This window comes from Corvus hawaiiensis, chromosome 1 (assembly GCF_020740725.1).
Source record: "Corvus hawaiiensis isolate bCorHaw1 chromosome 1, bCorHaw1.pri.cur, whole genome shotgun sequence".
Classification (NCBI taxonomy): Eukaryota; Metazoa; Chordata; class Aves; order Passeriformes; family Corvidae; genus Corvus; species Corvus hawaiiensis.
Window position 1 is genome coordinate 35178940 of NC_063213.1, and position 12582 is coordinate 35191521.

Genomic DNA, 12582 nt, shown 5'->3' on the forward strand with positions numbered 1-12582 from the left:
GCTGCCATCAAGTAAGATCCTAAGCAAAACACAGATGGGACAACAGCAAGAGGAACAAGGGCTGGGGAAGGAGTGTGTGGACTGACTTGTTCCAGCTTGCTAGCTCTGCTAGCTCCCCACTGTCCATCTCCTCTTTCTCCCCACAGCTCATCCTCAGCCATGAGTGTTTCCTCCTGCAGATAATGCTCTTCAGACAGAGCATCTCGGCTGGGCAGCACAGAGAGCTTGGCTCTCCTTTGCAGAAAGTGTAGCTGCTCCCGTCTGTCTGTGCCCCCCCACTCATAGGGGCATGGCAGCAGCCCCCTTCCCTCTGCTCTCTTCCTGGTGGGTCTGGGGGCCTCAGTCATGTGTCTTGCCATGCCCCCCCCAAAATCCCCTGGTGCCGTCCTCAACTCCTGCTCCCAGCCTCCTTCCCTGATCAATGGCTTTCTAATAGAGCCTCTGTTCTCCTACTCCTCCTTTTGTAAATTTAAATCCTACTCACTAGTACTGCTGACGTCCTGCTGGCCCACCTCTTGACTCCCCCTCCCTGCTTCAAGTCCACTTCCCTCCAGTATAAAAGGCACATGCCCCCATCAGCTGCCCTGCTTGGAGCAGCGACTACCTGAGAAGCAGCTTTGGTGCACACAGGTGAGTGCCTTCCCCTATCTGCTTCAGCTCTTGTCCAGGTTATTTCTTGCTGAATTTCCTTTTTTCTTTTTGAGCTTTAGCCCAAAACGTTAACATACAGAGCTGTGCCCTGTGCTCAGTAACTTTGGCCCGGTTTTTGTTAGCGAAGCAGACCGTGGAGAGGCAGGGTGTCTGACCCCGCGGGCAGAGCTGTGCCCTGCGGGGAGAGCACAGGCAGGACTCCGCAGCATTGCCTGCACCTCTCCTGGCTCTCGGCGCTGAAACGAGCCTGGTCCCGGGCCTGCGCTTGCTTGGGGTTTTATCCCTCGGTGGTGCTTCCAACGCTGCTTTCGAACAGGAGGGCTTTTCACGTTTGCATCGCAGGGGGTGTACACAGCCGCTGATCTCAAGGAAGATGCTGGTCTAGGGTGTAAAGAGTTAATAGCACCTTGTCTTCCGAGGACAACCGTGGTAGGGTTATAGCTGATGGATCCGAAGCAGAGCTTGGGTTTGGTATGATAAGAGCCCCTGTGTGCCCAGAGGGAGAGCCAGGCTGGTCCCTGACTCCTTGTGAGACAGACCCATGGCAAGTTGTGATACTGCTGCTTCACTGTAACTTCATTTGTGGTTTTAACTTTCCCCTCTCATGTCGATTAAAGTTGCCAGACTGCTGCACAGATGTTGCTCAGCCAAAATTTAAAGACTATGCTTGGGCACCAAGCAGAAGTGGCAAGTTGATCAAATGACAGTGGCACTGAATTTTGCTGACCTCCAGGAGCAAAATTATTCCTGAAACTTTTCATTGTGTCAAGTTTTGTTGCAACTAGTCAGTTTTTAAAATTTTTATGATTATTTAATAGTTGAAAATGGAGGCACACAGCTTGACTCTGTGAGGTCTTGTTTTTTTCCAATTTTCCTTTTGGAAGAAATCTGCAGGTTTATGGGTTAAGGTAGGTCTGGACCTGAGGAGATCACAGACCATCTCTCAGCCACACGACTCTTGTGCGTGGGTAACCAGGCTTTTTGCTTAGTCACAAGATGGTGCTGGGTGTTAGAAATGCTCAGTGCAGCACCTCATAAACAGTACCATATAAACAGTGGTGTGACAATTAGGTGTAGGAAAAATTAGGGAGCATTAGAGATGCTGAGCCCCCTGATTATTTAGGGGTGGCATGTTACTTATTGAGGAGCAGTGGGAGCAATGTTCTTCACAGAAACACTAGCCAAGACAAGGTATGAACAAAAAGTTCAATACATATCAATGCTATATAAAGTGGCTGCAGTGGCTGATTCAGGCACAGGACCAGCTGGTGGGTACTGAGACACAGCAGTGCTTAGGAAAACGTGTGTGCTAAAAGCTTTTCCCTGTGTTTTTGTCTTTCATCAACAATGAACTGAAGGCAAGCTCTTTCTTTCTGTAACTCGGTTCCCAAAAAAAACCCAAGACACAAAACCAGGGAACAAGTAACCTGGAAAACCTATCAGCAGCCCTGTAAACACACCAGAGAGATGCCTCAAAACACCTTCTTTTTGTCTCACTGAACCTAAGGTTTTGCTAAAAATGGAGCAACAGGCGAGCTACCCCAGCTGAAACTGAAGGCAGAATCCATCCCATGTGGTTCTACATACTAAGATAATTTAGTCCTGATTGTCATGAGATATTCAAGTTAGAAAAAGTTAATCTGAAGTTCTGAAATCATGAGTTAAAATCACTTTCCTCTAAGCTGCCTGGTAAGCAACCGTCAGTGTGGGAAAAAGCCCTTGAGAAACATTCACTGAATACTAGGGGCGAAGGAGCTTTTGGCTACATTTTTGTGAAAGACACACCCAACTTCTTCATGTGTTTTTGCTGCGTTGCCTGTTTGGTGTGTTTGGAAGCATCTTGCATCAAATATTTTCATTCCTGCTCTGCCTGTACTGAAGGCAGGCTAAGATTTTGGCAGCAACTGGGGAAAAATTCTGCATATACACAAAGAGAAGCCTCTGTATAGGCACAGCTGAGAGGATTTCCTACAGCCTCTGTGCCTATCTGTATCACTTACATGATGCTTAAGCAAATAGGCTCCTGCTCTATAGAGAGAGGCTCCAGGATGTCAGATGTGGAGACAGACCTTGCATGTCACAAGACAGACTATCCTGGCATGACAGCTGGGAGAGCTGCTGAGAGGAAGCTTGTACAAAATGCCGGAGACAGTGGTAACCAGAGCCTGGCTCCCTCCCCTTCCTGGATGCAATTTTCCCAGCTCAACACCTTCTGTTCTGCCCAGCCTATTCTGTGGGAATTGGGAGGGATTTCTCATTCTGTGGTATCTGGGTGCCTTTACAGGACTGGGACATACCAGTGGAAACTGTAACTGGAAATTTTAATTTTGCACACTGGCAAAAAAACCAGTGTGATGGCACAGGAGGAGCATTGACATTCATATTGAAATGCATTTAGTTGTAAAAAGAGTGTGTAAAACACAAATTTTAGACACATTTTACAAGCAAGGAAAGTATGCTGGTGGTAGTGGCTAAAACACACTTTAGGGGCCAATGCCCGTGGTCATACAGAGAGGCATACAGAATCAGCAGTGGGCTCAGGGCCAGGACTTGTGTGTCCTGTGAAGGCTTTCACTGCTGGAGAGAAAAAGTCTCCAGTTTTTATCTCAGTAGATGGCCCACTTCATAGCCTTTGCCTTCAAAGAGAAATGCCCAGGACATCCCCAGCATCAGTGTTCCACAGAACTTAAGAGCATGAAATGGATCTGATGGGCAGGAACATACCATTACAGTTGACACATTCCTTCACCTTGAGCGCTTTAACTCACATGTGTTCCCCATGTTCACTCTTCTCCTTACAGCCTTCCCACCACTGCTCTGCCATGTGGCATCCAATCTCCTGGACACCACGTGCCCAGTGGTCCCCAAACCACTTAAAGCTGGTCACTGTCTATGTCCTGATGCTCTTGGTGTCGCTCAGCTTTGCTTCGGGACAGAGCAGGCCATTTAAGCATCAGATAGACAACAGAAGTAAGTATGATTCTCACCTGACATGGTGACCCCACAGTCTCTGCTGCACTGAGGGATCAGGGCTGGGCTGTCAGGCAAAGTTCAACAGCAAATCATGCAGGTGTTTCTATGGTGAAACCTTGGTGTGAGGCCCTGTGCTTCCATTTGCACTTGTCAGTACATATACAGAACCTCATGTCCTTCTCACAGCCCTTAATTAGCCAAGGAAAATAGCGTTATTTTTGATAAATATCAGAGAAGACACTAATGTGCAGAGGATAGACAAGAAAATGTAAAGTGATATACATCAAATATTTAAGCACCAAATTTTCAGCTGTGTTCTGTAGACCTACACAACTACTTCTATATAATAAATAGAAAGCAAGGGCCAGAAGCTTAAGTTCATGTTACAGACATCTTCAATTCTGTCTGGGACTGTGAGCTGTCTGAAAGTCCAAATACAAGTGGTTAAAGTATCTATCTCCAGAGATGCTGAGAAGAACCGAGGGTAGCCAGGTGAGGGTGATACCATGTATCCCAAGTTAAAACTAGCACACAGTCCTAAAGATTTTTCAGAAAATCTTATCAAGAAATCTCATCTTCCCCCAAGGAGCATAGGCTGATAATTGTAGGTGGAGTAGAAGAGAGGGGTTGTGGAGAGTAAGGTGTCTGGGCTCCCCATTAAAGAGGACTAGAGATGTTGGGAACCTCAGGTTTTAGGTAGACAGGTGAAAAATAAGGAAGTTTCTTGGGTCTTGTTGAGCAGGAAGGCTGTTAAACACTGTACTGAAAGATTTAAAAGATGTATATACGGAGAAATTTAAAGGCAAAGGGATTTTTTTCTCTGTTCAAGCATCAAAATTCACAGGGGAAAATCCTGCTGCCTTGACTAAGACTTTCATGTGTCTGGGATGATATATAATGCACTTAAATTGTAATTTATTCCTGCTCTTGACAGTTGTCTAGCTCTGGAACAATTTGGCATTTCCTTAGGGTGGCATAATCTCCAGCATGTTTTAGAATTTCCCTGCTGCTATATCTTTAAATATACAGTCTTTAATATTTTAAAATATTCTTTTTAATATTACAGTCTTTTAATACAACTATAACTCCTCCCCACACCTGCTCCAAAACTGCACTAGACCCCAAAATAAGTAATGTGTCAGAGGTTTAAAAGAAAAAAAAGTCATCCATGAAAACAACTTCCTAAGTGAACAAGAATTAACTTTTCGTGTTTACCTCTCATGTAGGAACCCCCTCTGCAATCCAGTGGATTTGTTAGCCTGTAGAAATAGTGTACCTGGTACCTACTGCAGAAAATTTTGATGGGCCCTTTGGCTTATGTTAGAAATGCAGGTTGCATCCCAGATGGATGAAAATTAATTTTGCATCTGAATCTTCTTCCTTTGGGCTCTATACATGGAAAGTAACCCTCAAAGGCACCAGTAAGCTGTGTGTCTGGCTGTGGCCTTTCCCTTTTTTTCCCCATGGGCTACAAGTAAGCTGTCTAACATCCTCAAGATGTTGAGGAAACACTGCCTCCAAGTGCAGCGGTACATCCTCACTGACTGCTTTGAATTGCAGGTCCTGAGATCGACCCTTTTTGGTATGTGGGCCGTGGTGTTCGCCCCATCGGTCGCTTCGGGAAGAGGCAGCTGAGAAGCAGCCATGGCAGCCTGAGGCCTGTGAGCAGACACCTGGATTTCATCTTGAATGCTTTGTGGGAGCAAAAATTATTGGACACAGAGGACAATGACTGGTGATTTCTGTTCCCCAAGGTGGCAATTCAACCTCTGTTTTTTGAATTGTGCCCTCCCCTGCACCTCAGACCTACAGTTCTGCTTTTGCCTAGCAATCCCACGCTGCTCTTCTTTTCTGCTTCTCGTGCAAGTACCTTCAAAAAGAAACATGTTCAGGGTGCAGGTAAAAGACAATGCATGGACACTAGCACTGAGTGCCACCACAGCTTATAAAAATGTTTCTTCATTGTGCATCCCCATCAATCTCCTGATCCTGTTCGCTGCTAGGTTCACTGTTAGGTTTATCCAAAACCTACACAGCATTTGGGCTGGGATTTAAACTCTGCAGTGTTAAATGTATCATTTACATTTAAACCCTCCTGTCATATTTCAAGGTCAATGGCTGTTAATATGTAAAAATAAAAAGCAATGGTTGGAAGAAAGACAAAAGGCTCTTACCAATTTTTAATGTACCGGCATTAATGGCATGAAATGCTGGTTCTCTGTGTGTAGCTTTTATAGAGATTGTTAACATCCACTCCTAAGGATGTCTCCCTTCTGAAGTACCCAGTGGCCCTTCATGATTCATCCTGTACTGCTGGAGGGATATTAATGAACAAAGAGGAGCTCCTATCAAAGATAAGTATTTTCTCCCTGCTGAAGAAAAAAACAATTGGCTAATTGAACTTCTTGGAGTAGTTTTGTGCCTACTGCATATAACCATGCACCATTATCCAAAAGGGGAAAGGGCCTGAATGAGTTGATTCCCTTTAAAACAATGTCTTTATTTCCAAGTACACTGTCTGAGCAAGCTAAACTCACTCTTTGAGGATCACAAGCCATGTACCATCGACTACATTAGTCCACATCAATAAGCCTGAAGATACAGCTCAATACCCATATTTATTCATGTTAATATAACTCTGTTGTATTACTTTTGTAAGAAGTGTTACTTACAATGTGTTTCATCTTGATTAATAACTGTTAGGAGGAATAATAGAGTTTAATCTATGATCTATATCAAAAAAGATAATTTACAATTTAGGTAATAACAGATGGTTAAATCCAGGTCATGAATCATTCTGCAAAGGATAAACTTGAATGGACTTCCACTTCTAGTTGTGCTTTGTGAGAATTACTACTAAAATTGAATAATGGTTGAATTAACCATTGCAGACATTTTAATCCTTCTTTCTCTTTTTGCAAACGGACTGTCAGCAAGGAATGGGTTTTTACTATAATAAGGGAGTTACTACCATTTATAATACAAGAAAGCTGTTAACCCAAAGTGTTACTTAAAACACACTAATTTTACTGAATGCTTTAATGGTGGAGAAGATATGCTGATAAATATTTTGATTGGCATTCATTGCTAGGAAGTGTGAGACCGAGGTTATCGGCAGGGTTCTTGCTCAGTTTTTGTAGCAATCCCAGAGAGAGATCAAGAAATTCTGCCTGAGAAACTGTGCTTGAGATGGTATTTCACCCAACAGACTCGATGGTTTGAAGAACAGCATCCAATGTTCCTAACAGGATTCCTCCCACCCCAATCCTAGAGGAGGAGGTGTGAACCTGGCGTGCCCCCTTGCCCTCGGCAAACCCCGGCACCTCTGTGGAGATGCCCATGTCCCGGGTGTGACGGTGTCACTCGTGGACAGGCAGTGCATCAGCACTGTGTGTGGCTGTGGGTTCTGCACGCTTCTGGGCCAAAGTGCACACAAATCCAAACAACAGAGAAGAACTTTTTGGTTTTCTTTATGAATCAAGTAATTGAAAAGGCATTCTTTTCATAAATCGCTTTTACTCTTTTATAATTTCTCTTGACAATAATTCTTGGTGAGTATGCAGATAACAACAGCAAGGCAAGCTTAATATTCACTCAGACTTCATCAAATAGGTCATATAGTCTTCATTTTACCCATTAAAATATCTTCATTTATAAAAATTAATCTAAATATAAATATTAACACTAAAGATTGAAATCACTTGATGACAAAATAATTCTTTGTATGCTATAACATATGCTTTTATGATTTTTTTTAAAACAGTAAATTATATCTTTGCACGTATTTGGCACAATAAACATTTGTAAAAATTCAAATGCCTTAGAGCAGGTGGGATTTTTTTTTAAGGTTTTTTTTTTTTTGCAATGCCTACACAGTACACATTTGTCTGTCAAAGAAGACTGAATATTTTAACATTGTAACACGATAATAGTTGCTTTTCATGCCTCTTAAGGAAAACAACCTACTCCAAACTTTGTTGGCTTGTTTAAATCACACTAACAGAACAAAAAGCCAAAGAGTTATTCTATTAAAATTAGTCATTTCTGTATTGATATTACATACACAATATTAGTTATTATTTATTAGACGAATATGCAGACCAACCACCATTAATGACATTTGATAACACACATACCTGCATAAACCAGAACCTGGGAATGTATTGTATACATACACAAGAACAGTCAATGGAGGAGGAAACTGAGTAACAAAAAAAAATTACTAGGCATCCTACTCTCTTTAATCTCCTTTACTGGATTGCATATATAAATAAAATCTATTTGTTTTATATATATATTTATATATTAAACAGAGTGGGCCAAATTCTTCCCTCACATCTGTGCAAACCAATTTCAGAGAATTAGTATTGTGTGAGAGTAAAAGAAGGCCTAATTTCACCCAGAAATTTTCACCCAACACATTGGGTCAGATCTTGGGCAGATGGAAATTCTTTGAAGGGATGGAGTGACACTTACAAGTGGGAAGATGGTTTTATTTATTCCAAGGTTTCCTCACATGCAGCTGGACATCAGAGGACTGACAAGCTAGATGTCAAATGTGGATGGCAGATTTGCAACTGGCACTGTTGTTCCAATCAACCTATCCAGCCATTCCTTGTCTTCCCCACTCACGCCCCTAAATCCAGCCAAGTCAGGAAAGTTGCCCTGTTTTGCTTGTATTTGCCCAACCACAGACATTTCATGGCCTGGTGTCCCAGGGAACTGCTTTCCTGCTGCATGGCAGGTAATGTGTGGCACTCTGCTCATGGGTGTTCACTAGGAGCCCAGGGAAAGAAGGAATTCCCCTCCTTCCTGGCACCCACAGCTCTTGGGAGAGCTCACCACTCCTTAATGCTGAGGGGGAACTTGCCAGCCCATGCCTTCTTTTATAGCACATTTCACATCAACCCCATCTGCACTTGGGTACCTGCTCTGCAACTGGTGGGGAAGGTAAGGGATTCACTGGCTTATCACCTCCTCTGACTACCTTCTTTGTATTCTTCAGAGCAAAAAATACCACAAATTGGCAATGTTCTCCCACGAAAGGGTGAGAGGGACACCCTGTAAGCAGCATCCTCCCTCCTGGGCATCTGCCGAAGGGCCTTGTAGTTTGACTCACCTGTTAACGGTCTCAAGAAATGAAAGAAGGAATATTTCTATTCACAATCCAATTCAGAGTGGTCCAGTGGTAGAGGGGTGCATGTGGCACCAGCAACAGGCCCCAGCTATTCTCTGGGGACTCCAGACTAGTATAGGAACTGATGTCTGGGCTATATTTGCCTTCTTCTCAGAAACACCAGTGAATGTCAGAAAGGAATCTCTTGCAAGCTGCAGCCACCCTACAACTACTAGTCAGTCAGCAGAGATCTCATCCCCAATGCTTTCACTTCCTTTTTCCAATATTGAAGGTTTGGACAGAATTTATTCTGAACTACAGCATGGCTGGTCACCACCAAGTGGACAATGCTGCCAAGAAGAACGACACATACGAAGGTGTTGGTTTCTTTAACACTGTTCAGACGTTTCCAGACACTGGGATCATAAGTCAGCAGACATCTGGTCCACATGCGTGGCCACCAGTTTCTGATTCAGCATGACACCCCTGCTGCCTAGAGCAGTATCCCTAGCTCTGGAGGTGGAACATTCAATCTGAGAAATGTATTCTCAGTGAACAGAGAAGTCTTCCTCCTCCTACCAACCCTCCCAAGACCTCCATTGACTCCCTGGGGGCAGAGCGAGGTACACAGATTCTCCTCTCCCTCCAAGCAGCTGAAAAGCAGCACACACTGCACGGAGTTGTTCTTATTGCTTGACAAGACAGATGCCCACATGAATAGTAAGAGGCCAGAAAATAAGGATCACAGGTCTGCTTTGGCAGATTAATTGGCCTATAATTATGATTGATTGAGTGTACAAAAACATACTGCAGTTTAAAGACAACATACTTTAGTACAATCGATAGGGAGAAAAAGTGCATCTTAAAATGTGGAGCCTTGCTTTTGAAACACAGCATCCTGTCTAGAGTCCTCTGAGAACTTTAAGGCAGAGTTTCCTATAGCAGACCACAATGCTGAAGACTTGGACAGCTTTCTCAGTGAGGTATCCAAATGCAGCCCTATAACTGAGGCTCTGTGGGTTCTTGAGGGTCCATTTTCAGCTGGACATACACAATGGCTGTTAAGAAAAGGCACTCAAGTGTACAGCCTTAGGCAGTGTGTTATTGGCAGTAGGGAAGTGTAAGTTTAGTACATCACAGCAGATCCTATAGCAGGTTCCTAGAACAGAAAGGGACAGGAAAGAGAAAAACATGAGTGAAGGACTAAACAAGCCTGCTGAAGAACAGAGCCAGCCCTTCTCACCTCCCCACATATTTCCCACATATCCTGTGGCAGACCGCTTTGGGACAGCCAGCTTTTTTCCTTATCCTGCTATGGCTGCTGTAGAAGAAATGACTGACAGCTGTCCTGGGTGTCCTGAGTGAAGCCTCTTTGTTCAAACCCTGCAGAGCCAATGTATGATCCATCTACCCCTTAAATTCCACTTAGGTAACCTTTGAACATTTCTCAACAATTAGTGAAATTCAAGGTGACTCTCACCTGCCAAGTTACAATGTGCAGCAGGTTCTGTGAGGGTCTGGTTCAGAAGTCTGAAATGCAGGGGATGACAAATTTATTTATTCTTTAAAAAATAAGGGTAACACATTCCTGGAGACCTGGCAGCCAGGCTGCATTATCACAGGCTGAAATTCAGGAGCTGCTATTCTATGGTATATAATCAGACTTCTTCCAGGACCCTGGTCATATTTGTTCCTCAAACTATCAAAAAAAAAGATTTCTGAAGATGCTGAAATACAGCTGCCTACACAGATAGTGCTATCTCTTTATTTAACAGCTTTTAACAGAGTTTTGAAAACATTTGTTTACCATTAAGTCCTTGGCAGTGCTTTTCCTTTCTTTAGTTCTTTGTGTTAGAGATCCTTGAAGCATGAAGTTTCTGTTAAATGTTCTGACAGTGGTTACTGGAGAACTATCTATTTTTTCACCTGGGTAAAATACAAAAGGGGAGATTTTTCACGTAAGAGATTGAAGCAGATACAAAAATACTTCTGAAGAGTCACAGCTTCTAGAGAGATAAAACTTCCCCTAAGATGTATGAGGAAAGCTGGATTTAATTTAAATTAAAAACAGCAGGCTGTGGTACTCCAAATTTATTAAAGTTTGAGGCCATGTCAATCAGTGGAATTACAAAAGAATAGTGCAGTGAACCAAGCCCTAGAATTGTCAGAGATAACGCACAGCAGAGTTAAAAAAACCCCAATAAAAATCCACAAAAAATCATAAAAGAAAAAACCCACTTGATATTATAAAGACATTTCACAGCCATTGTCTGACATACCAGGAACATTGCTGAGCCACTTCATATGGACTGAAATCAGCAAATATAGACATTAAAGAAGTGGTGGGTTGCGGAGGGCGGCAGCTGGCTTTTGGTAAATAAAACACTATGACCACTTGGTCTCACAAAGTAAACCCCAGCCACGCTGGAGCAGCAGCACCCCTCTTGCAGGTTCAAGTATTCAACATTTCTCAGCCTTCTGCCTTTGCTCTTGTTTACTTGTCACTGTCACAACTTTCACTGAAGAGAAAGTGGTGATGCTTTTTAATGTGACAAAGGGGTATTTTACATAATGCAAGTACGTGGAAAATGAGGAGGATGGGACAGTCTATTAGGCTTTCTCTGTTCACTTCGTAACTTCAACTTTTCCCTACTTTGCTAACCTGTACATTATATTGAATCTTATAAAGAGCATCTCTCTCTCTCTAATTCGTATAACAATTCAAGCGCACCTTTTATTGGTGGAGCTGGAAGTTTTCTCCTCTGCTGTCTTGATGTGTCTATTGTATGCATCTGTAAACAACACATATGCATTACTCAACTCCATTATAGAGAAAGAGGCAAGATTTCCCCAATGTATTTTTGAACATAATGTTCTGGCACCTGGTTTGTTTGCTTTTGATCCCGTTTCCTTGTCAGGCGAACACAGGGAGCCACGTTCAAGCCTGCAACAGTGAGAGCTGATATTCTGCTCTCAATATCTGAAATCTTCAAAGAAAATAAAAGAGAGAGACAGACAGATGGGGAGGGGGGAAAAGAAGTTTTAAAATTACTGTGGATGCCACTACTAAAATATAACCCTCCCCCAGTAAAATCCTCTTTTATAAGAAAATACAAACAGATGGCTAACTTCTTCAGCAATTCTGACACTTTCCTGCATTCTTTAGTCTTGACATTAAAAGGGGCTTAATTTGTTAGTAAAGATGGAGTAAAAGAACAATCCAACCTACCTTGTGACTCCAAGGAAGAGACATTTTACTCCTTTTGAGGAAAAAAAGAAAGGAGCACAGAAAACCTGCATCTGCTATCTCCCAATTACCTTTAGCTGCATAATCCCAAATTCATTCAAGCTGTGTTTTTAAAAGGCTACATTCAAAGAATGACTTTGTGGGACACATTTCGTAACTCAAAATTATTTTAATACACACACAAAGTACATCCTCTGTCACAAAATCTAAACATTTGATCATAAGTATTTATAGTGCAAATGTATATGCATATTAAATACAAGCATGCATAAATGCAGGCACAGACTATATAAAAATACTGAATGGAAAACAAATTGCCAGGGGAAAGTAGTCTGATATTGAGAGTAGTGGAAACAAGTGTTGACAAAGAGAAAGAAGAGTCAGGGAAGTCAGACATAGAACCCAGCTCCTGATTCACAATGACACCTGAAACCACAATTGGCTTCACTTTGCAGAAGATCTTCCACTGGCTTCCTTGCATAGCTTAGGCCTCTTTCCTTCTCCCTGTCACCCCCATTAGCAGATTTACTCTAAGATAATGACTAAAGCCAACAAAACACCACTGCCAGTTTGCCAAGTAGTGCTGATGCCTTGA

At 42.7% G+C, this 12582-nt stretch overlaps 2 protein-coding genes across 8 annotated transcripts in view; one reads left to right on the forward strand and one right to left on the reverse strand.

The window, feature by feature from the left end:
* The first annotated feature begins 598 nt into the window (after positions 1 to 598).
* Positions 599 to 5793, forward strand: LOC125335114 (prolactin-releasing peptide-like). The gene is made up of 3 exons (XM_048322431.1): positions 599 to 630; positions 3453 to 3621; positions 5185 to 5793. Exons 2-3 carry the CDS (start codon positions 3474 to 3476, stop codon positions 5361 to 5363), a joined length of 327 nt encoding a protein of 108 aa, XP_048178388.1. The 5' UTR covers positions 599 to 630; positions 3453 to 3473; the 3' UTR covers positions 5364 to 5793.
* A 1285-nt stretch (positions 5794 to 7078) lies between these two features.
* The window catches only part of LOC125324274 (myosin VIIA and Rab interacting protein), a 214648-nt gene continuing 209144 nt past the window's right edge, over positions 7079 to 12582 (reverse strand). For 6 of the 7 annotated variants that reach the window (XM_048299959.1, XM_048299936.1, XM_048299950.1 and 3 more), the window contains 4 exons: positions 11623 to 11727; positions 11472 to 11532; positions 10548 to 10666; positions 7079 to 9899 (listed from right to left, as the gene is read on the reverse strand). In XM_048299959.1, the coding sequence (XP_048155916.1) occupies positions 9867 to 9899; positions 10548 to 10666; positions 11472 to 11532; positions 11623 to 11727 (318 nt within the window). In that variant the 3' untranslated portion in view covers positions 7079 to 9866. The remainder of the gene's footprint in view (positions 9900 to 10547; positions 10667 to 11471; positions 11533 to 11622; positions 11728 to 12582) is intronic. The other variant, XM_048299967.1, reaches the window with a different exon arrangement.